The 27,973-nt window shown below is 39.9% G+C and overlaps 2 protein-coding genes across 8 annotated transcripts; one reads left to right on the top strand and one right to left on the bottom strand.

Moving 5' to 3' along the window:
* The first annotated feature begins 68 nt into the window (after nucleotides 1–68).
* On the top strand, nucleotides 69–8,699 carry esf1 (ESF1, nucleolar pre-rRNA processing protein, homolog). Of its 5 annotated transcripts, none has more exons than XM_084367441.1 (14): nucleotides 69–154; nucleotides 1,205–1,641; nucleotides 1,851–2,182; nucleotides 2,264–2,377; nucleotides 2,775–2,884; nucleotides 3,153–3,305; nucleotides 3,422–3,536; nucleotides 4,597–4,786; nucleotides 4,875–5,072; nucleotides 5,840–5,967; nucleotides 6,215–6,305; nucleotides 7,232–7,326; nucleotides 7,430–7,585; nucleotides 7,876–8,699. In XM_084367441.1, the coding sequence occupies exons 2-14, from the start codon at nucleotides 1,227–1,229 to the stop codon at nucleotides 8,218–8,220; spliced, it is 2,442 nt and encodes an 813-aa protein (XP_084223567.1). In that variant the 5' UTR covers nucleotides 69–154; nucleotides 1,205–1,226; the 3' UTR covers nucleotides 8,221–8,699. The 5 variants fall into 5 exon arrangements, with proteins under 5 accessions (XP_084223567.1, XP_084223570.1, XP_084223566.1 ...); XM_084367444.1 differs by having other exon boundaries at nucleotides 75–231; nucleotides 7,235–7,326; XM_084367440.1 differs by having other exon boundaries at nucleotides 75–231.
* Nucleotides 6,286–24,913, bottom strand: acaa1 (acetyl-CoA acyltransferase 1). 3 transcript variants are annotated; one of them, XM_084367901.1, is made up of 13 exons: nucleotides 24,658–24,913; nucleotides 21,943–22,036; nucleotides 21,331–21,388; nucleotides 21,164–21,243; nucleotides 21,033–21,075; nucleotides 20,791–20,889; nucleotides 19,946–20,026; nucleotides 11,311–11,501; nucleotides 11,034–11,213; nucleotides 10,624–10,679; nucleotides 9,721–9,866; nucleotides 9,513–9,629; nucleotides 6,286–6,395 (listed from the first exon to the last, which is right to left on the bottom strand). In XM_084367901.1, exons 1-12 carry the CDS (start codon nucleotides 24,820–24,822, stop codon nucleotides 9,554–9,556), a joined length of 1,269 nt encoding a protein of 422 aa, XP_084224027.1. In that variant the 5' UTR covers nucleotides 24,823–24,913; the 3' UTR covers nucleotides 6,286–6,395; nucleotides 9,513–9,553. The 3 variants fall into 3 exon arrangements, with proteins under 3 accessions (XP_084224027.1, XP_084224026.1, XP_084224028.1); XM_084367900.1 differs by lacking the exon at nucleotides 6,286–6,395 and having other exon boundaries at nucleotides 8,418–9,629; XM_084367902.1 differs by lacking the exons at nucleotides 6,286–6,395; nucleotides 20,791–20,889 and having other exon boundaries at nucleotides 8,418–9,629.
* Nucleotides 24,914–27,973: the final 3,060 nt, after the last annotated feature.

Here is a 27,973-nt window from a genome sequence, read left to right as displayed (position 1 = left end):
AAGTGTTTTTTAAATTTCCAGTGGCCTCGATGCGCGTTTTGCTTCGTTTGTCCCACTTCGCTTGCCTTACCTAGAAGGGGGCGGGAGGAGAGCGAGGTCACGGAAGAGTTGCATGCTGGGAAAACACGTGTGGCGGACCATCAGAGCGGTTCCGGTAAAGATCGGTGATTATTGTCGCCGTTAAACGGTCCTTTCTGCGTGTTCTGGGACGTCCTCACAGCCGCCGCTCAGGTTGGTGTTGACCCGTGTTGTTCCGGGGTTTTCCCGCCGTTACTGTCCGTCTTCACTGTCCGGACATTTTGTTTACAGCGCGGCGCTGCTGAGCTGAAACCGAACCGAGTCCTGAACGAACCATTGACACTAACACGCGTTTAACAGGTGTTACAACAGTCCAGACACCTGAGCTAGAACACGAACAAAAGCTGTATTCCCGGTGAAAAGACGCACTTCTGTCGGCCATTAAATGCTATGCTAGCTGTTGTCATTAGCCGAGAAGCTAATTGTTTGCAGTAGCAGTCAACTGCAGCCAGTGTTCATCAGTGTTCACCTGGTTATTGTTGTGTCAAGTGATTATTCGGGTTTTAAAGTGTAAATATAAGAGTCTAAGGCTATAAGAAGTGAGACAGTAAGGACGACTGCTCACCCATCACATTATTGTTAATAAATAAACACTGATTGTTAATTTAAGTTTTCCAGAAAGTCCAGAAGTCCACTAGAGGCTGAGGGAAGTCTGGGTTCAGATCATTTAAAGGTCTCATATTGTAGGAAGTGAGATCTCCATGTCTTCTGTGATTATAGAGCAGGTCTATGTGCTATATAAATGCTATTAAATTGTGTTATGTTTATGAAATTGTGCCTTTAAACAAGCCGTTAAGACTTCCTTAAGTTTATGATGTCACAACTATACAGTCACAGCCCGCAGCCGCACCCCAACGTGGACATAGTTGCAAAAACACTTGCAGAGCTGCTTCGGAAACATGGTTTGCTCAGGCCTGTGAGAGCTGACCAATCAGAGCAGGAGGGGGCCCTTAAAGAGAAGCACTAAAACAGGGTGAATAGAGGTGCTGCAGCATTTGATAGTACGAGGACAAATAACGTGTAAACATTGTCTCGCAACCTTTAAAGAAAGTTGCACATTCATGAAGCATCAAGCTTCGTGCTCGCTGTCCACGTTACCCAATAATGTTTCCTGTTTTTATGTCAGGTGACACGTAAAGTTTGCCACCATGTCGTCCAAGAAGAACAAGGACGGCGATGAGCGCTTCCTCCGGGTGCAGAAGGACCCCAGATTCTGGGAAATGCCCGAGAGAGAACACAAAGTCAAGATCGACAAGCGTTTCCAGTCCATGTTTCACGACAAGCGCTTCAAGGTGAAGTACACGGTGGACAAGCGAGGCCGTCCCATCAACCACACCTCCACAGAGGACCTGAAGCGCTTCTACAACATCTCTGACTCTGAGGACGAAGAGGATGAGGATGATGTGAAGAGCAAGAAGGTGGCAGAGGGCAAGAAGAAGAAGAAAGTGAAGCAGAAGCTGGTGAAGGCTGATGGAGAGGTGAAGAAAGAAACATCAGTGCAGAGCAGAGATGCTAAAGCTAAAGCAGAGCCGCCTGAACGAGGGGTCAGAGTGTTTGAGGAGGGTGAGTGCGTGTTTCTGATTCTCATGTTTCTGTCTGCGTTTCACCAAATCCTGTCTGTTGGTTTCTAATCAGCGACTCAACCAGGTGAATCTGTGCTTTTGCAGAGTCTCTGGACGTCGAACTGATGTGTTGCTCTCTTTGATTTTGAGCTTGAATGATTTCTGTCACTGCAGAAACATGCGACTGAACCTTTTTATGATTTTCTTCAGATGAGGACGATGATGAGGAGGAGCAACATTCTGCAGAGGAGGATGGTGTTGATCTGGGAGACAGTGTCACAGACGGCAGTGAGGAGGATGATGATGATGAGGGAGAAGAAGAAGAGAGTGACGAGGCAAGCGGATCGGATGAAGAGGAGTCTGGTCTGGATTCTGAGGAGGACAGTGACAGCGGGCCGGATCTGGCCAGAGGGAAGGGAAACGTAGAGAGCAGCTCAGATGAAGACGATGATGAAGATGTGGACGCCATCTTGAGGAAAGAGGAAGAGGAGATCGAACACGACTGGGGCGAGCTGTGCAAAGACGCTCCACGCAGCGACGAGGTGAGGCGACGTCTGGTTCTGTTCCTCTGACCAGGAAACCTTTTAACACTCACTGAGTTTGTGGTTCTGAATGTTTGTCAGGTTACTGCCCGACTGGCCGTCTGCAACATGGACTGGGACCGGATGAAAGCCAAAGACCTGCTGGCTCTGCTGAACTCTTTCACACCTAATGGAGGAGCTGTGCTGTCTGTTAAGGTAAAACTCTGAATTATTACAAATAAATGATTCAAACCGGTCAAAAGGAAAAGCAGCAAATCTGAAACCATCTGTGAAGCTGGAACCATCCAAAGTTTTAATTAAAGTTACAATTATCGAGATTAATTGATTAATTTACTAATCTTTCAGCTGTGCTTGTATAAACTGTTTGGTAGTTTAAAATTAAGATTTATGTTATAAATTAAAGTAACTTGTAACTAAAGCTGTCAGATAAATGAGCTGCAGTCAAAGTAGAAACTGTCATGAAAACAAAAGTACAAGTAGCTCAGATGTTGTACTCTATTACATCACATCACATCACATTACACCAACTGGTGGACAGGTGACTGTTGTGTGTCAGTGAGATTAACAGCAGTGCATGCTGGGTATTGTCCAGATCTACCCGTCAGAGTTTGGGAAGGAGAGGGTGAAGGCGGAGCAGACGCAGGGACCGCTGGAGCTGAGAGCTCTGCCCGACGACTCGGAGGACGACACCGAGGAGGAGAAGTAACTCACGCACACACACACACACACACACACACACACATTCACACTCACACATACACTCACACACACACACACACACACTCACACATACACACACATTCACACTCACACATACGCTCACACATTCACACTCACACACACACAGAATTGTTGAACCTTACTGTGTATAAACACCTGAAATGTGTTTTAATGGCTCCATTCTCACAGATCGTGTGTGTGTGTGTGTGTCTGTCTGTGTGTGTGTGTGTGTTGGCGTGTTGTCTCTCAGGGTTTACAGAGAGAAGATGCGTGACTACCAGTTCAAGCGGCTGAAGTACTTTTACGCCGTGGTGGAGTGCGACTCGGTCGACACCGCTGCCAAAATCTACGAGGAGTGTGACGGCTACGAGTACGAGAGCAGCTGCTCCGTCCTGGACCTGCGGTACGATTTCAAACACGAGAGCGCCGAAGAATACAAATCTAACTTTTTAAATGAAACTGATCTCATTTGAACTACTGTTGATTTTTTTTTTTTCATTTCATATCTTTGTTTAACAGGTTTATTCCTGATGATGAGAAGTTTGACGAGGAGCCCAAAGACGTGGCGACGGATGTGAACCTCTCGGTCTACACACCCAAACTGTTCACCTCGTCTGCCACGACAACATCAAAGGTACAAACACCGACAGGAGAAAGCCTTTATCACCTCCACTGAGGAGTTCGTGTTGTTTTAGTTTTGTTGGTTTGTCAGCAGGATTACACAGAAACGACTGGACAGACTCTGATGGAGGTCTCAGCTCAGAATAGACCCCATTAACTTCTGGTGCTGATCCAGATAAAGACCCAGGAGTTTTTTCTCGCTTACTTTAACATCGTGAGACAGAGTTTTTCAACATGTTCATTAATTTCTTAGGGGATCATGTCTGATGGGAAAGAATCAGGTGTGTTTAGTTGGCTGGAATCTGTGAGTGAGTACAAACGACACAAGTTCAGATGTAGCTGATTTAAATGTGTTTTATTTAATATTGGATGAAGCTTGATTGAATTAAAACAGGCTGTTGGGTCACTTTAGTTTGAAAATAGTTTGATAGAGGCGACACAATTATGTCTGATATTCATGTTTTAGTGTACTTTATGTACTTAATGCTACACTTAATTACAAGTTTGAGGTACTTGTACTCAAGTATTTTCATTTTCTTCAAACTTTCTACCACTACTCCAGGGAAATTATCTGTTTTTATTTGATTTCTTCAGTGACGTTGCAGATTCATGTGTATATTCAACAGATACATGATGATCTGTTGTTATTGGTTAAGATAAAACTATTGATCAGCTGCATTTTTAGAGTGATTTAAATATTGTTGCATCAGTAGAAGTTTAATTGAACTGCAGTTGAATTTTGAACGCAGGACTTTTTCTTGTGTATTTCTGCACTGTGGTATTTCTTCTTCTACCTAATTAAAAATACATTTACTTCTTCCATCGCTGACTTTGAGTTACATTTAGTTTGAGGAACATCTGCAGGAAGTGTTGAGCTTCAGCGACAGCAGCTGGAATTAAATAGTTAGTAACTGTTTTCGTCTCTTGTTAAAAGGTTAATGAAACAGCCGTGACGGACTCGGGTGTAAAGTTGTGATTAAATGTGATGCCAGGACACAACTTCAACATGTTGTATGTTTTAAGAAGAACCAGCAGCAGGACTGATGTGTGTGAGTCTGTCTTTAACCAACCAGGTGCAGCTGACGTGGGATGAGACGGACCACGAGCGCGTGACCGCCATGAACAGGAATTTCAACAAGGACGAGCTGCTGCACATGGACTTCAACGCCTACCTGGCCTCCTCCAGCGAAGAAGAGGAGGAGGGTGAAGGAGGGTTTGTGTTTGGAGAGGAGGAGGATGACGATGATGGCACCGCAGCAGGAGGTGAGACAGCTGTTACAGCAGCCTCGCTGTTTTTATTCTGTGATGGGATGAAGCAGCACTCAGGAGTGACGTCTTGTTCCTGTTGTAGCTAAACAGACAGAAGAGCCCGTCGTGGAGGTGGAGGTGGAGAAGAAACCTCAGAGCGAGGAAGACAAGAAGAAGCAAAAGAAGAAGAAAAGTGAGGAGCAGATCTCCAAGTACAGAGAGCTGCTGAAGGGCATCCAGGACAAAGAGAAGAAGCTGCAGGAAGACAAAGCCATGGAGATGGAGATCTCCTGGGTGCCAGGTACGACCAGACCTTTTCACTCCCAGGTGTCAGTGTGTGACTTTGTTTGTGAAGAGGGTTCACTCGGGACAGATTTGAGAAACTGAACTTTTTAACAAACTGAATTTCATTTTGGAAATGTAAATGACAGTCGACAGAAAGTCAACAGGATCTGTTGACTTTCACAGATCCAGATGTGACAGTCTGAGATGAGCACAACTGTCAGGGCTGAAAGAGAGAAGTTAAGATCAACAATCAGATCCAATCAGGGATTAGGAGAGTATGACCCATAATCTACATGTCTTTAAACAGATATTTTCCCCAGTTTAAAAGACTGTCCACATGAACAACCCTCCCAGGCCAGCAGGTGGCGCTAAAGTCTACGTCAGTCACTCCAGAGGGGAACGTACTCCGCTTGTGTCACGAGTTTATTTTACAATAGCAGCTTATTATTTATTTTATTATATTTCTAGTTATTTGACAACTATTGTTTTACCTTTATTTGTTAAACACCTGTCAGGGACATTCAGAGCCATCAGCGCTCACCAACTACTGTCCACCGTTGTTGTTGTTGTTGTTGTCTTTTCAGGTGCATGCGTCCCAAATACTCTGTTTTACATGTACATGCAGATACATATATATCAAAAGAAACCGTTTTGGTGACCTCAAACTCCATGTGTGTGTGGACGAGAGGCCAAAATGTAAAGAAAAACATTAATATTGAAAAATATCTTTACATATGTGGACAGGACCTGAGTTTAGTAAATGTATATTTGATGTGCGTGCAGGGCTGAAGGAGACGACGGAGCAGCTGGTGAAGAAGAAGTTGGAGGGGAAGGACCAGCTGACGCCCTGGGAGGAGTTCTTGGAGAAGAAGAAAGACCGAAAGAAGCAGAAGAAGTCTCAAAGAAATCAGGTGAGTAGAGCGACACAAGCAGCAGGTGTGCACAGTGAATACAGTGAGATGTTCCCACGTTCTTCATCAAGACTGTGTTCAGCCTCAGAACATCTTGTTTCCTCTGAGTCCTGCATCATTCAGCACAAACCGACACAATCATCAGTCACACACGATTAATCAAACACATTTATTGAGCTCATTACGTTTCCTCGAGCTGTTCCCTCTGAGGTTTTATTAATCAGTTGTATTTGTTGTCTTGTATCAGGGAGAAGAAGAGGAAGAGCTCAGTGAAGAAGAACTTCCCTCAGACGTCGATCTCAATGACCCCTTCTTCGCTGACGAGCTCGCTGCTACAGGTGATCGATACTGTCAATCCATCAATCAGCCGATCACAGTCGGGTTGTTTGTCACCTCTTTTATTATAAAACTGTCACGTTGAGGCAGAACTGGAGAAAAGATGAATGTGATACCATCACAGATCAAAAATATAGGTCAAACACAGAAGAGCAGTCGGAGCGTGAGACACACGATCACTCATGTAAACCAAAATGAAAAGATCCCGTCATCATATTTGTTTGTTTGTTGTCCCCGACTTTGAAATTAGCAAGAATTAAATAATCATGATGGAAAAATAAAATCAGTTAATATGAACAGCTGGTCAACAAAGACTGACACTGGATTTTTGAGGCAGACTTCATTACTGATATTGAGGAGCAAGACATTTAAATATCGATACATCGGCCAATATTCTCAGATAAACAAACATCACCCTCAGATGTTTATCAAACAAACAGGCAGGACATTTTAAAGGTTAACAATAAACTCTGAAAACAGTCAACTTCACTGAAAAATTACCCCGAGCATCTTTTTCTGCACCGCGTTCTTTAAACCAGAAACTTTTCATATCAGCTGATATCGACAACATTATACCTCAACACACACACGTATCTGTGAGAGGCCGATATCGGCCGATAGTATCATCCAACTGATGTTTCGGTTTGGCTCCAGTATTTTTTCGTGATTGCATTTATATTTAACTTTACCTAAATGATCTGTAAAAGTATTTATTAAATACGATTGGATTCTTTCTGTTAAATATTGTAGACTTGACACAACTTGTATAAAAACACGTAGACAGTATTGTAGTTGTTTTATAATATTAATCTCAACATGTGAATCTTTTATATTTCTATTGTTACTTGAAGCAGACTTGACTTCAAAATCACAGGTAAAAGCAAAAAGTGTGTTGCCAGTTCAATATCGATGTTGTCTGATGTGTCAGCAGACATGAAGAAACAGAAGGGGAAGAAGAAGAAGCAGCAGCAGGAGGAGGAGGAGCGGACAGCTGAGGAGGAAGAGGAGCTGAAGAAACAAAAGGTCAGAGCTGAATCCCAACATGATAACGACCAACGTGTGGATCAGAGCAGCTTCATGCTGAACGTGTGTGTGTGTGTGTGTGTGTGTGTGTGTGTGTGTGCAGGCGGAGATGGCTCTGCTGATGGAGGACGACGGCGACGAAGCCAAACAGAAACACTTCAACTACGACAAGATCGTGGAGCAGCAGAACCTGAGCAAACAGAAGAGGAAGAAGCTGCTGAAGAAGGGCGGGGAGCCGCCGGAGGGCGACGACTTCCAGGTCTGCTTCACTTTTTACATTTTTAATCTGAAAGTTTGGCCAGATGGAAAAAAACGAAAAAACGGCAAGATGGACAGATCGAATTAAGTGAAAATATATAAAATGGATCACCAGAATTTTTTCTTCTCTCTCGCCTCTCAGGGCTTCTGTAGATGGATACATATAGACAAGACACACAGTGACATAAATGTGGCAGAAAGTGGAGCTGATCTTTTTCTGTTAACTGACACTAGCTTATGATTTGTATATAGTATATGATGTGTCAAACCCTCGGCTGTCTGTGTGTCCAGGTCGACGTCAAAGACCCTCGTTTCCAGGCCATGTTCACCTCCCACCTGTTCAACCTGGACCCGTCCCACCCCAGCTACAAGAAGACTAAAGCCACGCAGAGCATCCTGACGGAGAAGCAGCGCAGACGACAGGAGGAGGAGCAGCGGCGGGTGGAGGACGCTCAGAAGGTCTCAGCTGCTGGTAAACAGGAAGTGGCAGGAACGAAACGTGAAAATGACTCAGACGCTCCGACGGTCGAGGCCGCGGTGAAGAAATCGATGGACGCGAATCTGTCGATGCTCGTCAAGTCGATAAAAAGCAAAACGGAGCAGTTTCAGGCTCGGAAGAAACAGAAGCTCAAGTAGGTGTGAAGACAGAAACTGACGGACTGAGACTTCAATCACCGTCAGAGTGGACTGAGACACTTTATCTGCTGGGTTTGTCCTGGAGACGCAGCATCTGGACCGCTGGGTTTCTGTTTTTTTGAGTTTGTACAGGATAAATCCAGACGGACGAGGAGTGAAGCACATTTTTAGTAAAAAGTGAATCCTGCTGCCTCAGATCATGTTGAAATGTTTTTATTTCTACACATAGAAAATTAGTAAAGACATTCATTCACAGCTCAATTTACAAGTGCTACAGTCATCGTACGTTCATCGGACCTCACGCAGGAACAGATTTCTTCTTCTGTGGTACATACGAGCGGTTGTGACAGTTTTCTTCTGTGTACTTCATATTTCTGACATTTCAGTTTTGGATCAATTATCTTGTAAAAAGAAGTGAGGTGAAGATATTTAACAGCAGATATCCAAAATTAAAGGACCATGATCGAGGCCTAAAAACATCCAGACATCCCACTATACTTTTTTGTTGTTGTTGTTGTTGTGTACGCTATATTTTGAACATTCTTGGTGCTTTGCGTTTCCGTCAGACAGACGCTGAAAGTCCGACCCAAACAGCTGATCTGTGGCGTAATACAGGGCGCTGCAGGCACCGCTGCTGCTGCTGCCGAGCGTAGGAACACAGACGACGTTGACAGAATGTAGTTCCAAAGGAAAAAGCTGTCTGACGGCAACGTACGGTGCCAGAAATGTTCAAATGTTCAATGTTGGCACTGTATTCCTCAAGTCCATGATCTGCAGACCAAGTTAATGTGCAGGCACAATGACTTCGACAGAACAAATCACTCACAAACACTCACAGGAAATCAGACTCAGGATCTTTACACATGACACAACAGCACGACTGTTACGTTGTTTTTTACCTTGATGACCGCTTTCAGAAAGCACAACAACAGCCTGTTGTCTAACAGGTCAATACAAAGAATACGTCCATGTGTCGTTGTGTAGACGTGTTTTCATTGAAGAGCAGCTAACAAAGCTGTAAAGACTGTCGGGTCAGACAGTCAGCGATACCGACAGCGAGGCTCGGTGCGATTAAAGTAGGACGAATCAAAGGCACTTAATCACCTGATCAGTATCTTCTAAAGTACAGCAGCATTAGTTGAGCGGGAGATTAATGTAAAGGTTGATTAAATCTCTCTAGAGCCCGTTCAGCCCCGTGGATAAACATCACCATCTTTTATGTGAGATTACTAAAATCACAAATCCCATCTGAGGTAAATAAAGTGTAACATGGTCGTAAGAAGGCAGATTACCCGTCACGTCTGAAGGGGCTTTAATGGGGTCCTGATGTGTCCTACGGTCCGGGGTATTCAAAGACAGCAGCGGCTCCCATCCCGGTCCCAATGCACATGGACACGACGCCGTATGCCCTGCAGCCAGGAAACACAAGAGAGGAACGGTAAGTCACGTCGTACGCGTCGGTCACAAACAATGAATGTTTGTGTGGCAGCCGAGACGAACCTCTTCCCTCTGCGTCGGAGCTCGTTGAGCAGCGTCACCACCTGCCGAGCTCCGGTGCAGCCCAGAGGATGACCCAGAGCGATGGCTCCTCCGTTAGGATTCACCTTCTCCACCGGGATCCCCAACTTCTCCACACAGTACACCGCCTGAGCAGAGGGGCAGGGTCAAACAAACAATGTACTTCTATTTGAACCAAAGTTTTCACGTGTCAGACAGTCGGCCTGTTTCCAGTTTGTGACGATGGAGTTTCCAGGTAATCCAAGATCACAGATAAATAAGTATCACCATCATTTCTTTAAAAGAGGAAGCTGTTCAAAGACGTGGGAGCAGCTGGAGAAACTACTTGTGCTTAAATACTGCAGTAAATACCAGACGTCGACTGACGTGGCTTTTTCAGGGCCGATACCGATTATTAGAAATCAAAGAGACTGAAAACTGAAAAACTTTGTGACAAAATTTGGAACAACCAGTGATGAAATAAACCAAAGTACAATCTTCAGGTACTTCACTCGAGTATTTCCATGTTCTGCTACTTGATACTTCCTCTCCACTACATTTAGTCACTAGTTACTTTGCAGATTCAGATCATTCAGTGTTTACAGGCTGTTAATTGTGACGTGTTACCAATCAGATCATGTTGTGGATGAGACATCGCCTCAGAGCCAAAGTTAATATTTTAAATTAGTTTATTTTATCGCAATCTGACAGAAAAATCACAATAATGATAATCGTAAAATGCTGAATATCAGCACAGATAATCAGCCATGGAAATACTATGAAACTCATGTACTATTGGATTCATACTAAGGTTTTGGACACTAAAAAATCTCAACCAACCAGTGGCCACAGCTGACGGTAAGAAGAAGAAGAAGAAGAAGAAGAAGACTTCATGTCTGAACTCACCTGACTGGCAAAGGCCTCGTTGATTTCAAACACGTCGATATCGGCCACAGTCAGTCCTGAGAGAGGAAACAGGTTTATATCCAACTATTAATACAACAACATGAACTTAAAGGCTGCAGGCACTCTACATATAGTTAGCATGCTAACATGCTAACATGTAACCCTGCGTACAGCTGAGGCTGGCCTGTATTCATATAACAATTACAGGAGCTCTGTGTAGTTTTGTAGAAGAAATAAAAACTCAGAATTTAATATTTACAATATTAATGAGGTGATGAGACAAACTGTATCCAGCTCCCAGAACACCGTGTGAAGCTAGAAGGGTGCTGATGAAGACCTTTTCTGATTGTTAACATGTTTTAACCAAAACTACAGACTGCTCCTTTAAAAGCATGACCGTGACGTCTCACCGGCCTGCTCCAGAGCTGCAGGGATGGCGACCGCTGGTCCGATACCCATAACATCAGGAGGGACCCCCACCACTGCACTGGCCCTCAGGACCCCCAGGACCGGCAGCCCCAGAGCCTCGACAGCAGACCTGCGACCAATCAGCACGGCCGCCGCTCCGTCACTCACCTGGCTGGAGTTACCTGGGACAGAATGACTGATCAGTAACTGCTGAGACTGATCAGCTCACCTGCGGGTCACAGCTGAGGACTCACCTGCTGGTCACAGCTGAGGACTCACCTGCTGTGGTGCTGCCGTCAGGTTTGAAGGCCGGCCGCAGTTTAGCGAGTCCGGCCAGAGTCGTTCCCGCTCTGATCCCGTCATCCTTGGCCACCGTCACCTGGCGCTCTTTTCCGTCGCCGTCTACGATCTTCGTGTTGACGGGAACGATCTCCTGCTCGAACAGACCCGAGCTCTGCGCCCGGGCGGCTCTGTGGGAACACAGAACCAGGACGCTCAACAGGCTGCCTGTACGCTCGTTTACAGTAAAACTGTTTCCATCTGAGAAACATTAATTGGAGTCGATCAAGTGAAAATCTGTCCTACTGTACGATGTCAATAAAGTCATTTTGTCTCTGAGTCTGTGTGAAAAATAAAGCTCTTGTTCTCTGACATGAACTAACTTTCCTTCAGCGTCACTTTGAGATTCTTTGACAAGATTTTGAGGTAATTTTCTTTTTGACAAGCAAACTGAAAACTGCACATTTACTGGTGACACGTTTTCTAAGTGTGATCTACATTATTTTCTCTCCCGTGTTTATGACTTTTGAATGGTGGAAGAAAAGTGTTGTCGGGATAATCTTACAAGTTCCTCATTATTTTATTTCCATCTCAATTTTCAGGCAGACAAAATGTTTTTATGTGAAACCAATGAAACTTTTTTCTTTTTCCAAGGAGAATTTTTTTAATCATTCTTCATGTGTGAAACCGGGTGAAAAATTTAAGTGGGTTTTTTTTCCAGGTGAAGAAATAATTGTTCATGTGTGAAACAGACAAAAACATTTTTTTCCCCAATGTGTAAAAAAAGCTTTTGGCAAGAGAAAAATATTTGTTCATTTTTTAAGTGTTAAGAAATTCTCCTGCCACTTTGTTTCAAAAATGTTGAACCTGGTTTCACACGTGGAATTTTTTTCTCCACATTTTTTTTAATTCTTTTGTGGAAAAAACTAAAATAAGTTTCATCAGTTTCACACATGAAAAAATTAATGAAATAAGAACGATTATGCCAAAACTTTTTTTCCACCAGTTCTCAAGTCGTAAAAACAAACTGTTTAGATCAGACTTATAAATGATCAGCTTGTGTGAAACAGAGCAAGTTTTTTGTTTTTCCTCATAAGAAATATTTTTTCCAGATGAGTGAAAAATAAGTTTTGGCAGGAGAAAATACTTTGGAGGGAAGGGTCATTTTTCATGTGATTTTTTTTTTGCTCAGAAGAAATTTTTGTTTTCCCCAATGTGTGAGACTGAGTGAAACACGGTTCTGGCAGGAGTAAAGAATTTGAGGAGGAAGAGTCATTTTTAAGTGTTATTTTTTTAATTACTGCCAAAAACTTGTTGGCATGAAAAAAAAAAACAATTCTCCTGAAATTTTTTTTTTTTTTTTAAAATCACTTTGTTTCACACATGAAAAATTATTAACTCCTGGAAATCCACTCCAAAATATGTTCACCCAGTTTCACACATGGATTTTTCCCCTTCTCCTGGTTTTTTCCACTCTTTTTCACACAAAACATTTTTTTTATTCTTCTGGGAAAAAAACAACAATAAATTTCATCAGTTTCAAACATGAAAAAATTAAAGAAATTAGAACGATTATGCCAAAACTTTTTTCCCACCAGTTCTCAATCATTTACACAGGAAAGAAACCTTTTTAGATCAGACTTACAAAATGGATCAGCTTGTGGTAAAAATGGCAAATGTTTTTGTTTCGCTCAGGAGAATTTTTTCCCCCCAATGTGTGAAAACTCATTTCCATGCATGAATAAACATTTGAATATTTCATGTGTGTAACAACGACTTGTGTTTTCCTCAGAAGAATATTTTTTCCACCAATGTGTGAGACCGAGTGAAAGAAAGGTTTTAGTCGGAGTAAAACATTTGGTGGGAAGAGTCACAGGGTTTTTCAAAGAAAGAAAATCTCCTGCCAAACTTTTCACACATGAAAAAACAACTTTTTTTTCTTCCTGAAAAAGACTTTTTCATGAGGAAATAAAAATTGTTTTTTTTCCCAGTGTGTGAGACTGTGTGAATATAAGGTTTTGGCAGGAGTAAAAACTTTTTGATATTTTTCACACATGAAATAACAACAACACATTTTTTTTCCTCCTGAAAACGTATATTTTTCAAATGTTCACAGATGGAAAAAAAAATTCAGGAGGAAAAAAATATGTTGTTTTTTTTTTCATGTGTGAAACTGTGATTTTTTTTTCTCCTGCAAAAACCTTTTTTTCACTCAGTCGCACATTGGAAAAGAAATCTCCTGACGAAAAAAGGTTTTTTTTTCTATTTCTTATCTTTTTATTATATTGTTTATTTTTTACTATTATTATTATTTATTGTAATTTTACTTTCCTTTGGCTGCTGTGACGCACAAATTTCCCCGTTTGCAGGACTAATAAAGTAATTCTGATTCTGATTCATTTGAATTTTTATTTTTGGCTCAGAATAATTTTTTTTCCACCAATGTGTGAGACCGAGTGAAAATAAGGTTTTGGCAGGAGTAAAAACATTTGGTGGGAGTTTTTTTTTTACATTTTTTTTTCTTATTTCATGTGTGAAACAGTGGAGAAAAAAACTTCAGGAGGGGGAAAAAGTTTCATGAGTGATTTTTCGTTTTTCAGGAGAATTTTGTTTTTTGTTTTTTTATGTGTGAAACTGAGTTTTGGCTTTTTGACGCCAACCCCCCATTTTTTTTCTCCTGCCAAAATCTTTTTTTCATTTAGTAACACACGTTAACCCTTTTTTTTTTTGCTCAGAAGAATTTTTTTCTGCCCAATGTGTGAGACCGAGTGAAAATAAGGTTTTGGCAAAAGAAAAAAAATTGGGGGGGAAGAGTCACAGGGTTTTTCAAAGAAAGAAAATCTTTGCCAAAACTCAGTTTCACACATGAAAAAACAACTTTTTTTTTCTTCTTGAAAAAGATTTTTTTCCATCTGTGAAAAGGTGAGAAAGAAACTGAGTGAAATAAGGCTTTGGCAGGAGTGAAACAGGAGTAAACTCCTAAAAAAGCTTTTTCTTTTTTCAAATGTTCACAGATGGAAAAAAAAATCAGGAGGAAAAAAAAGTGCTGTTGTGATTTTTTTTCTTCTTCTGCCAAAACCTCTTTTTCACTCGGTCTCACACTTTGGAATAAGATTCTCCTGAGGAATTTTTTTTTTTGGAAAAATGGAAAAAAAATCTTATGTTGTTTTTTCTGGTGGTGGATTTCCACAGACACATTCAACCTGCACACAGGTGAACATCCAGGGAACGGACGTTGAGATGGTGACGTCTTACAAGTACCTGAACAATAAACTGGACTGGACTGATCACACTGCAGCAACATATAAGCAACATATATGACATTTTTTGTTGTTGCTCAGAATGATTTTTCCCCAATGTGTGAGACTGAGTGAACAAATGGTTTTGGCAGGAGTGAAACATTTGGTGGGAAGAGTCACAGGGCTTTTCAAAGAAAAAAAAATCTGCTGCCAAAACTAAAAAAAAACAAAAAGATTTTTTTCAATCGTTGAGAGTGTGAAAAAAAAATTTTTTCATGAGGAAATAAAAATGTTTTTTTTTCCAATGTTATTATTATTAATATTATTTATTGTAATTTTACTGTCCTTTGGCTGCTGTGACACACAGATTGCCCCGTTTGCAGGACTAATACATAATTTATAATATATATATAATATATAATAATAATTTTTTAAAATTACTGCCAAAACTCATTTTCACACATAAAAAAACAAAAACAATTCATGTGCGAAACAGAGCAAATTTTTCCTCAGGAGATTTTTTTTCCTTGTCAGTTTTTTTTTTCACATTTTCACAGATAGAAAAAAATAATCTTTTTCAGGAGAAAAAAATTGTGTGGGAAGAGTCACAGGGTTTTTCAAAGAAAAAACATTCTCCTGCCAAAACTCAGTTTCACACATGAAAAAAAAAACTTTCCTCCTGAAAAAGATTTTTTTTCCATCTGTGAGAATGTGAAAAATGTTTTTTTTTTTTTTTTTTATTATTTCATGTGTGAAAAACTTCAGGAGGGGAAAAAGTTCCATGAGTGAAACCGGAGAAATCAATTCTTTGAGTAAATTATTATTATCTTTTTTTAGTAGAATTTTTTTTTTTTATGTGTGAAACAGAGTTTTAGCTTTTTTGACCCCAGCCCCCTATTTCTTTTCTCCTGCCAAAATCTTTTTTCACTTGGTATCACATGTTGGGGAAAAAAATTTATCCTTTAGGAAAAAAAGATTTTATTTTTTTTCACAGATGGAAAAAAAAAATTCAGGAGGAAAAAAAGTTTAATTGTTTTTTCATGTGAAATTGTTTTTATTTTTTGCTCAGAAGAATCTTTTTTCCACCGATGTGAGACCGAGTGAAAAATTAGGTTTTGGCAGGAGTAAAAACTTAACACATTTATTTCCCGCTGAAAAAGATTTTCTTTTTCAAATGTTCACAGATGGAAAAAAAATTCAGGAGGAAAAAAATGTGGTGTTGTTTGTATTTGTACATAGACATACACCGATCAGCCACAACATTACACACACAAACACAGCTCAGGAACAGCTCGAGGAACACAACAAAGGGCCAGAGGTGTTGACCGGGCCCTCCAAATCCCCCAGATCCCAATCTGATCGAGAAGTGCTGGAGCAGGTCTGATCCATGGAGGCCCCACCCCCCAACATACAGCACCCAGAGGATCCACTATAAAACGCCCTGGTGCCAGACACCACAGGACCCTCAGAGGGCTTAAGTCCATGTCTTGACAGGTCAGAGCCTTGATAGCACAGATTTGGCTGCACAAGGGGAACCTTCACAATATTAGGCAGGTGGTCATAATGTTATGCCTGATCGGTGTATATACGAGTCTATTTACATTTTTTAATATTATTATTGTGTATTGTAATTTTACTGTCCTTTGGCTGCTGTGACACACAAATTGCCCTGTCTGCGGGACTAATAAAGGACTTCTGATTCTGATTCATGTGAATTTTTTTTCATTTTGTAAGTGTTTGGGGGGTTCTTTCGTAATTACTACCAAAGCTCATTTTCACACATAAAAAAAACAAAAAACTTCTCCAGAAAAAAAAACCCAAACAAAAATCACTTTGTTTCACACATGAAAACATATTAACTCCTGGAAAAAGAAATCCACTCCAAAAAATTTTCCTCCGGTTTCACACATGGATTTTTTCCCCCACTCTTTTTTTCACATATTTTTCATACGTGAAAAAAAGAGTGGGGAAAAAGTGTTTTTAATTCTTCTGGGGAAAAGAACAAAAAGAAATGTCGTCAGTTTCACACATGAAAAAATTAAGGAAATTAGGACAATTATGCAAAACTTTTTTTCCACCAGTTCTCAAGACATAAACACAGCAAAGAAGACAAATGTGGTTTTGTTTTATCACATGTGAGAGTGATTTTTTTTCTCCTGCCAAAACCTTTTTTTTCACTCACACATTTGAAAAAAATGTATCCTGAGGAAAAAAAGTAGATTTTTTTTTCACAGATGGAAAAAAATCTTTTTAAGGAGGAAAAAGTTGTTGTCTTTTCATGTGAAATTTTTTTTTTGCTCAGAAATTATTATTTTTTCCTTAATGTGTGAGACCGAGTGGACAGATGGTTTTGGCAGGAGTAAAAACATTTTGGGGGGAAGGGTCATTTCTTTCTTTATTTTTGTTTTAGTTTTTTTATTACTGCCAAAACTAGTTTTCACACATGAATAAACAAAAAAATTTCACGTGCGAAACAGCAAATTTTTCCTCCGGAGAATTAAAAAAAAAATTGTTTTCCTCTTCAGTTTTTTCACAGAAAATCTTTTTCAGGACAAAAAAAATGTGTTGTTGTTTTTTCATGTGTGAGACGAGTGAAGGTTTTGGCAGGAAAACAATTGGTGGAAAGAGTCACAGGGTTTTTCAAAGAAAAAACATTCTCCTGCCAAAACTCAGTTTCACACATGAAAAAAAAAACTTTCCTCCTGAAAAAGATTTTTTTTCCATCTGTGAGAATGTGAAAAATGTTTTTTTTTTTTTCTTATTTCATGTGTGAAAAACTTCAGGAGGGGAAAAAGTTCCATGAGTGAAACCGGAGAAATCAATTCTTTGAGTAAATTATTATTATCTTTTTTTAGTAGAATTTTTTTTTTTTATGTGTGAAACAGAGTTTTAGCTTTTTTGACCCCAGCCCCCTATTTCTTTTCTCCTGCCAAAATCTTTTTTCACTTGGTATCACATGTTGGGGAAAAAAATGTATCCTTTAGGAAAAAAAGATTTTATTTTTTTTCACAGATGGAAAAAAAAAATTCAGGAGGAAAAAAAGTTTAATTGTTTTTTCATGTGAAATTGTTTTTATTTTTTGCTCAGAAGAATCTTTTTTCCACCGATGTGTGAGACCGAGTGAAAAATTAGGTTTTGGCAGGAGTAAAAACTTAACACATTTATTTCCCGCTGAAAAAGATTTTCTTTTTCAAATGTTCACAGATGGAAAAAAAATTCAGGAGGAAAAAAATGTGGTGTTGTTTGTATTTGTACATAGACATACACCGATCAGCCACAACATTACACACACAAACACTGCTCAGGAACAGCTCGAGGAACACAACAAAGGGCCAGAGGTGTTGACCGGGCCCTCCAAATCCCCCAGATCCCAATCTGATCGAGAAGTGCTGGAGCAGGTCTGATCCATGGAGGCCCCACCCCCCAACATACAGGACCCAGAGGATCCACTATAAAACTCCCTGGTGCCAGACACCACAGGACCCCTCAGAGGGCTTAAGTCCATGTCTTGACAGGTCAGAGCCTTGATAGCACAGATTTGGCTGCACAAGGGGAACCTTCACAATATTAGGCAGGTGGTCATAATGTTATGCCTGATCGGTGTATATACGAGTCTATTTACATTTTTTAATATTATTATTGTGTATTGTAATTTTACTGTCCTTTGGCTGCTGTGACACACAAATTGCCCTGTCTGCGGGACTAATAAAGGACTTCTGATTCTGATTCATGTGAATTTTTTTTCATTTTGTAAGTGTTTGGGGGGTTCTTTCGTAATTACTACCAAAGCTCATTTTCACACATAAAAAAAACAAAAAACTTCTCCAGAAAAAAAAACCCAAACAAAAATCACTTTGTTTCACACATGAAAACATATTAACTCCTGGAAAAAGAAATCCACTCCAAAAAATTTTCCTCCGGTTTCACACATGGATTTTTTTCCCCCCACTCTTTTTTTCACATATTTTTCATACGTGAAAAAAAGAGTGGGGAAAAAGTGCTTTTAATTCTTCTGGGGAAAAGAACAAAAAGAAATGTCGTCAGTTTCACACATGAAAAAATTAAGGAAATTAGGACAATTATGCAAAACTTTTTTTCCACCAGTTCTCAAGACATAAACACAGCAAAGAAGACAAATGTGGTGTTGTTTTATCACATGTGAGAGTGATTTGTTTCTCCTGCCAAAACTTTTTTTTTCACTCACACATTTGAAAAAAATGTATCCTGAGGAAAAAAAGTAGATTTTTTTTTCACAGATGGAAAAAAATCTTTTTCAGGAGGAAAAAGTTGTTGTCTTTTCATGTGAAATTTTTTTTTTGCTCAGAAATTATTATTTTTTCCTTAATGTGTGAGACCGAGTGGACAGATGGTTTTGGCAGGAGTAAAAACATTTTGGGGGGAAGGGTCATTTCTTTATTTATTTTTGTTTTAGTTTTTTTATTACTGCCAAAACTAGTTTTCACACATGAATAAACAAAAAAAATTCATGTGCGAAACCAGCAAATTTTTCCTCCTGAGAATTTAAAAAAAAATTTGTTTTCCTCTTCAGTTTTTTCACATTTTCACAGAAAATCTTTTTCAGGAGAAAAAAAATGTGTTGTTGTTTTTTCATGTGTGAGACGAGTGAAGGTTTTGGCAGGAAAACAATTGGTGGGAAGAGTCACAGGGTTTTTCAAAGAATAAACATTCTCCTGCCAAAACTCAGTTTCACACATGAAAAAAACAACATATTTTTATTCTTCCTGAAAAAGATTTTTTTCCATCTGTGAAAATGTGAAAAAAAAGCTTTTTTGGGGGCAAGAGTCAAGGTAAGTGTTTTTCTTATTTAACCCAAAACTCATTTTCACACATGAAAAAAAAGATTCTCCTGAAAAACAAAAAACATTTCACTGTTTGAAAAAATATTTTTCCTAGAAATCATAAATCCACTCAAAAAAAAAACTTCACCCGGTTTTTACACTTAGATGTTTTTCCCTCTCCTGAATTTTTTTTTCACACATGTAAAAAAAAGGGAAATTAAAATGATAATGCTAAACTTTTCTTTCCACCAGTTCTCGAGTCATAAACACAAAACTGTTTAGATCAGACTTATAAAATGGATCAGCAGAATAAAAAAGTTCTGCCCCTCAGAGCTTCCGGAGAATCAGAACCCATTTGACAGAATTACTAAAGAACCACATCTGTGAGTCAAAATAAATGATGCATTAGTTGGTAAATGTTTGAATGTCAGCAGAGGTGTTATTAACAACATCTGACATCATTAAAGAAAATGTCTTTTTTCCCGCTTAAACTATGAAAATATATGAAACAGAATGCTCTAAAATATAATTAACATTTATATTTGGTACTTTTCTCAAGTTATTGTGTCCAGACAAACTCTTAAAACTTTGACTCACTTCAGCTGAGAACTGAGAGCGAAGGCGTCCTGTTTTTCTCTGGAGACCCCGAATCTCTCAGCGACGTTCTCTGATGTGATGCTGCACAAATAAACACACACATACGTCAACGCTTCACATTTCCATCGAGTTCGTCCACAAGCTCAGAAAAATCAACCGATGGATGCTGCTGTCCGTCTAATATTCACTGCACCTGAGCTGCCTGAAGGCTCGGATCACAATGAAACAGCTGCGAGAAAGATCAGTGAAGCGATTCTGATTCTGATTCTGATTCTGATTCTCTAACTGGGTTTGGAGAAACTTGGAAGTTTTGGAATTATCACAGACGTTAACAGCAGAAGTTTTGGGATTCAGAAAAAACTTTGGGAGAGGAGTTTTAACAAAATGTGATAAATGTTGAGACGAGATAGATTTTGGTGGCATGATGAAATATTTGGCTGGAACACGAATAGTTTGAGGGTCTTTATTAAACTAATATAATGAGACAACAAAGTCAGAGTGGTGAATTTTTAAGTTTTTATTGTAAATCTTGAGATGATTTAAAAACATTTTAGGGATCAACACACACCGTCTGAGCCAGCCGTCACCACCACCCGCCCCCGGGTATGTGGATGAAGATGGACGGGTGGATTTTAGGGCTGTACAGTTTTGGAGTGATTTTAAAAATTCAAGATTAAAACAAATAATTTGTAACTTCATAGTTATTTTATTTTCAAATTGTTGCAGTAAATTTTAAAGTTAAAGTAGAGTTAAATAACTTTTTGTCGCAGTTCATTAAATTTAGGATCAGAACCTTCAGTCCAGACTCGCTGAGCTACAGAACCAACAGGACCCTGTGGTCTCACCCCATCGGGATGATGCAGTCTCTGGCCTTGTCGTTGTCCATCAGCCTGGAGCTCAAATCTCCTGGATTCCCTACTGAACGCAGAGACATGCTCTCCACACTGACACACACACACACACACACACACACACACACACACACACACACACACACACTGTCAGTTGTCAGTTTTATTCTCTGCTCCTGAATAACAAGATGTAATCTTACCTGTCTTTATTTACACTTAAGGACACATAAACTCACCCACATGCGAGGCCCAGGTCAATGGATCTGCTCCTGATGGCTCCTGCACAGTCAGAGTTAAACACAGGGTCAGTGGTGGTCTTGTGCCTTCTTCAGGTTATAAAGAAATAAGGAAGGAGTCCAGATTCTACCTGCGATGTTAAACAGCGCCTGCAGGCCAGAGGAGCACTGTCTGTTCACAGTGTAGACGGGGACCGTCTCTGGAAACCCACTGAGAGGAAGACAGAGCAGTGAGACACACGAAGGGAGACACTCTGAGTGAATGATGGAGGATCACAGAGCGAGCGATCAGTCTGACCTGAGGAAGTGAGCCACTCGGGCCAACAGAGCACCGGCACCAGGCTGCAGCACGTTACCTGCAGACAACACGCCGCTCAGTACAGAGTACAAATGTGCTGAGACGTTGAAATTCAAAATGGCATTTTCATAAACACTTAAAGAACATGAGGAGGTCAGAGTTCACAGTACTGCTTTTTAAGAAACAATAAGAAACGGTGGCGCTGTGTCATTTAGGAGAAGAAATACAGAATTTCAATATTTACAATATTAATGAGGTAATATACAAACTTTTCTCCATAAGTGAATAAACCAGCTGTTCTCAGAGGAAAACAAGGTCCCAGAACACTGTTTGAAGCTAGAAAGGTGGCAGGGTCCGCCACATGTAAACACAGTAAAACAGTATAAAGTGTGTCGTCCTTTAAGGTCAGTTTGTTCATTCAGTCATGAAAAAAGAGAGTTTGTTTATTTAGTTTGAAAAAATCAGCCAATGAGGATCTTTCTCTGCTCATTAACATTTCTCCGACAAAACCGCAGACTGCTCCTTTAACGTGTTGTTGTTTATGCGTGTATTGCATTGATGTGATACAGTGGAAGAAGTTCCCACAGAGCAGAAGTGAAAGTCTAGTCTCACCCACACAAACGTCTCCCAGCTGGTTGGCTGACAGTCCAACATCTGTCAGCACAGCTGTCATCACTGCGCTCAGCAGCTCGTCAGGTGTCGTGTCCTGGAGGCGGGCGAAGGGTTAATCACACTACAACTGCATCACAGAGGTGACGTCACTACAAATACCAACACACAGCAGTGATAAAACACTCCAGTACAGCTGTCAGGGGTCAGCAGATGACTCTGAGGGGTTGTCGGAGGATTAATGGGAGCGTAAAGAAGAAAAAACCTTCAGATACAAAAATCTGCTCTAAGTTTTTCTCTAATCTTTGATATTTTTGTGAAACACTGGATAATCTGACCTCTCTGGGCCTTGAACGGTCAAATGTCTCATGACAACTCACCGACTTCTGAAACACTTCATAAGACACCGATTTTAAGTGAAAAGGTTGTGAACCCTTCATTTTCCTCCATAGTAACTATTGTATCTTTACAATAAGACAGACAGACACTTTATTGATCCTGAGGGAAAATTTAGAAATGTATTTACTCAAATACTATACTTACATATAAAACTGAGGTACTCATACATGACTGATTGATCGTTGTACTTTTCACAATACCACATTTATCTGACAACATTTGTAAAGATTTTAGCAGCTGCTGATGAACACTTGAACGCATCAACCATTATATATTAATATAATCTACATTAATCTGATTCTGGACAATCAATCCTTTTAGTTTTGGTCCCTTAAGTATCATGCCTGTCTCAGCTGCCAGGTGTCGTAGCCGTGGTTCGGGTTTGCTTGGTCAAATCAGCCGCACGTTGTTTTCTAGTGCGCGAATCTACTAACATTAACGGTAATCGGAATGAAACCGCTGTGAAGAGCTTCTGGTAGTGACAGTGGGGCAGACTGCAGTCATACAGACAGACCCGTGAGAATTACGATACTTCTACAGTAATTACAGTCCGGATTTCAAAGTAAAGGACGAGAGAAAAAACTTAAGGATATTTCACCCAACTTTGAGGTGGAATAAAAAGCTTATTTTCCATTAGTAGTCCATGATTCATGTACCGCTTAACTTAGCACTTCCTAGACTACGTGCATGAATAATATGAAGTAATTTTACTGTGTACTTTTCGAATAATCCTCTGTTAAAATCCATAGAGGACGAGAATAAGGATATTTCACCCAACTTTGACGTAGAAAAAAAAGCTTATCATCCATAAGTAGTCTCTGATTCATATACTGCTGAACTTAGTACTTCCTAGAATACCTGCATGCATGATATGAAGTACTTTTACTGTGTACTTTTTGAGTAATCCTCTGTCAAAATCCTGACCAGTGGACAAGATTAAGGATATTTCACCCAAATATGATGTTAAATAAAAAGCTTATAATCCATAAGTAGTCTCTGATTCATATACTGCTGAACTTAGTACTTCCTAGACTACCTGCATGCATGATATGAAGTACTTTTACTGTGTACTTTTTGAGTAATCCTCTGCCAAAATCCATTACAGAGGACGAGAATAAGGATATTTCACCCAACTTTGACGTTAAATAAAAAGCTGATTATCCATAAGTAGTCTCTGATTCATATACTGCTGAACTTAGTACTTCCTAGAATACCTGCATGCATGATATGAAGTACTTTTACTGTGTACTTTTTGAGAAATCCTCTGTCAAAATCCTGACCAGATCACAAAATTAAGGATATTTCACCCAACTTTGACGTCTAATAAAAAGCTGATTATCCATAAGTAGTCTCTGATTCATATACTGCTGAACTTAGTACTTCCTAGAATACCTGCATGCATGATATGAAGTACTTTTACTGTGTACTTTTTGAGTAATCCTCTGCCAAAATCCATTACAGAGGACGAGAATAAGGATATTTCACCCAACTTTGACGTTAAATAAAAAGCTGATTATCAATAAGTAGTCTCTGATTCATATACTGCTGAACTGAGTACTTCCTAGACTACCTGCATGCATGATATGAAGTACTTTTACTGTGTACTTTTTGAGTAGTTGACTACTTATGGATAATAAGCTTTTTATTTAACGTCAAAGGTGGGTGAAATATACTTAATCTTGTCCTCTGGTCAGGATTTTGACAGAGGATTACTCAAAAAGTACACAGTAAAAGTACTTCATATCATGCATGCAGGTATTCTAGGAAGTACTAAGTTCAGCAGTATATGAATCAGAGACTACTTATGGATATAAGATCTGGTCAGGATTTTGACAGAGGATTACTCGAAAAGTACACAGTAAAATTACTTCATATTATTTATGCACGTAGTCTAGGAAGTGCTAAGTTAAGCGGTACATGAATCATGGACTACTAATGGAAAATAAGCTTTTTATTCCACCTCAAAGTTGGGTGAAATATCCTTAAGTTTTTTCTCTCGTCCTTTACTTTGAAATCCGGACGCATACCTCCGTGATCCCTTCAGCTTATTTCCGGGAATAATTACTGTAGAAGTATCGTAATGTTCACGGGTCTGTCTGTGTGACTGCAGTCTGCCCCACTGTCACTTCCAGAAGCTCTTCACAGCGGTTTCATTCCGATTACCGTAAATGTTAGTAGATTCGCGCACTAGAAAACAACGTGCGGCTGATTTGACCAAGCAAACCCGAACCACGGCTGGCTTGACCGCAGTCTCAGACTGCAGGTGTCTGAGCTGCCAGGTGTCTGAGCTGACAGGTGTCTCGGCTGCCAGGTGTTCACCTTAAACGCTCCTCTCTTGGCTTTCCCGACAGCGGTCCTCCGTCCATGAACCACCACCACGTCCTCCGGGCTGCTGCCCCCGGCCGCCGCTCCACACTCTGTCCGTCGTAAGTCCCGTCTGTAGGACGGAGACAAGTGTCCCGAGATGATTTTTAATCTGTGCATTGTGTCGACGAAACGCCAGTTTTGAGAAAACTCAGCCGTGTTGTGTGCGGACTCGACTCTGGACCGTCTGCTCTGACTTCACTTCCTTGTTGTTCTCGTCAGGACGGAAAGAGCGGAGGGACAAACTACAACGAGTCCGACTGAAGCTCGTCTGCGCTGTTCTCTCCTCACCAGGAGACATATTGTGTCTTTGACATCGCTGGTCTCGATTTATTTGATAGCTTTAGTTGATTTGATTTTTTCATTTGAAAACAGACAGTTAAATTGACAAAAGTTAACTGGATCATTTCCCATTTTTCTCAGAGTTGCAAATAACAACAACACAGGAAGGAGCGTGAGTTCATTCAGTCATTTAGTCGATCATAGAGATAATCTATGAATGACTTTGTGCCCAGTGCAAGACAAAATTGTATAGTGATAGCGTGATTTATGGAAGCAATGATGGTTCCATTACTCTATGTGCATAACACTGTGCAATCAACATTTACTTTATACTGACACGGTGAAGCAGAAACCTTTAAAGGCTTTACGGACTAAAGGCCAAATCTATGACAGACCCCAACTCCACCAAAGCGCCCATAAAGTCAAAATCAATGTTTGTTATCACATAGGCTATGTCTTCCTTAATATCTCATCTATATACTAGTATCAGAAAAACAATGGGAAAAAAGTAGTACTGGATGTATCCTTAATGGCAAATTAGAGTTTTAATTTCTTGGTAAAATGATGAACGATAATAATGACTGATAATCAATGACATACATGAGACCCCAAGTCCTGCCCCGCCAGTTAGGACTGAAGAGGCTCTTAGATGAGAGACGAAACATGTTCAAGATGGGAGTCATTTACACATTGAAATTTGGCCTCATCGACAACTCGACAATCGTTTACATCTGGTTTCAGGCGACTTCAACTGCCACAAAAACAATTGGCGAGAGCAGAAGAAGGCAACAATCCTGTTCAGCGAACGCAGACAGGAGGTGCTGTAGGTGTCTCATGTATTTTCTGTGGCTGTGCCAAAGACATGCTCATGGAGCAACTGTGAAAGGTAGACAGCCTTTGTAGAGGGCTCGTCCGGGATTTGAACCCGGGACTTCTCGCACCCTAAGCGAGAATCATACCCCTAGACCAACGAGCCTGGCCAAAACCAGTACCTCGCAGGCTCTGAGTCCAAACAGAAGCATTGGAACGTATGCAGACAGCAATGCACCGACTTGTGCATTGGGGAATCGAAACATACATCAAAAACATGTATGGCTGAACACAGGGGGGTCTATTCCTCAGGTCAAGCCTCTGTAGCTTACATTGTCTCTGTCCAGGACATCAATCAGTAAAAATTAATAAAAAATATTTCGAGATGTAAAATGTAAAAACAAGAGGTGTATCTCATGCAGCCAGTGTAGTTACATGATCCCAACATGATTTTGAGTCAATTCATCACATGACCTGGAAGCTATTGAGCTAAAATGCTAATATTTACATATAAAAATTAATAAATAATATTTAGAGATGTAAAATGTAAAAACAAGAGGCGTATCTCATGCAGCCAGTGTAGTTACATGATCCCAACATGATTTTGAGTCAGTTGATCACATGACCCGGAAGCTATTGAGCTAAAATGCTAATATTTGCTAATAAAAATTAATAAAAAATATTTAGAGATGTAAAATGTAAAAACAAGAGGCGTATCTCATGCAGCCAGTGTAGTTACATGATCCCAACATGATTTTGAGTCAATTGATCGCATGACCTGGAAGCTATTGAGCTAAAATGCTAATATTTGCTAAAAATGCTAATATTTGCTAATAAAAATTAATAAAAAATATTTCGAGATGTAAAATGTAAAAACAAGAGGTGTATCTCATGCAGCCAGTGTAGTTACATGATCCCAACGTGATTTTGAGTCAATTGATCACATGACCTGGGAGCTATTGAGCTAAAATGCTAATATTTGAATATAAAAATTAATAAAAAATATTTCGAGATGTAAAATGTAAAAACAAGAGGTGTATCTCATGCAGCCAGTGTAGTTACATGATCCCAACGTGATTTTGAGTCAATTGATCACATGACCTGGGAGCTATTGAGTAAAAATGCTAATATTTGAATATAAAAATTAATAAAAAATATTTCGAGATGTAAAATGTAAAAACAAGAGGTGTATCTCATGCAGCCAGTGTAGTTATATGATCCCACACTGATCTCGAGTCAATTGATCACATGACCTGGAAGCTATTGAGCTAAAATGCTAATATTTACATATAAAAATGAATAAAAATTATGAACAGAAGTAAAATGTAAAAACAAGAGGTTTATCTCATGCAGCCAGTGGAATAACATGATGCAACACTAGTAGGGCTCCAATGATTTTATTATAACATAAACATGTCCCTTGTTTCTGTTGGCATAAGAACATTTCCAGGTTTTGTCCATGGACAGACATGAGCCATGGAACCACTGGTCACAGTCATCACATTGGATCTGTTTAATTGAAAACAAATTATATATTTCATTATTTTTTAATTTATTATTATTTGACACCTAAACATTATTATGCAGGTACTTAAAACAATAATGGGGGGCATATAATAAACTACATACACTCATGATCGCTACAAAAAAAAATGTTATCTCTAGTCACACTATAATTTGTACATTTGCCGATATTGGTTCACATCAATTCATCTTTCCCAAGAAAAATTCCTACCTCACATATCATGAAAACAAATTGTTTTGGGCTCACCTTTACAACAACGACACCACAGCTGCTTCATCTTGTTAGGATGGGTGGTGTCAATTAACTTCCTTAAGTTACATAGTTTCTGATGTTTTCTCAGCCTCTGTAGCAAATAGAAACAAAATTCAAAGCTTACTTCAAAATGACTCATACGCTTCCGCCTTCAAGGAATACTTATCGATATAGGGGGGAAAAAATCACCCCTTGGACAGTTTTGATACTCACTAGTTTATCTCTACACGACGGACCTTCCCCAACAGGTGTCTAGGTCGTTGTTGTTGTACCTGCCGGGTGTGGCATGCTAGCAGCTACCGCTGCTGCTGCCATTGCTGCTGCCGCCGCTGCTGCTGCTACTGCTGCTGCTGCTGCTACTGCAAGCCGCTGCTACTGTTGCTACTGCTGCTGCTACTGCTG

Source organism: Pagrus pagrus, assembly GCF_965226575.1.
Source record: "Pagrus pagrus genome assembly, chromosome: 2".
Classification (NCBI taxonomy): domain Eukaryota; kingdom Metazoa; phylum Chordata; class Actinopteri; order Spariformes; family Sparidae; genus Pagrus; species Pagrus pagrus.
This window is presented reverse-complemented; position numbering and strand designations above follow the sequence as displayed.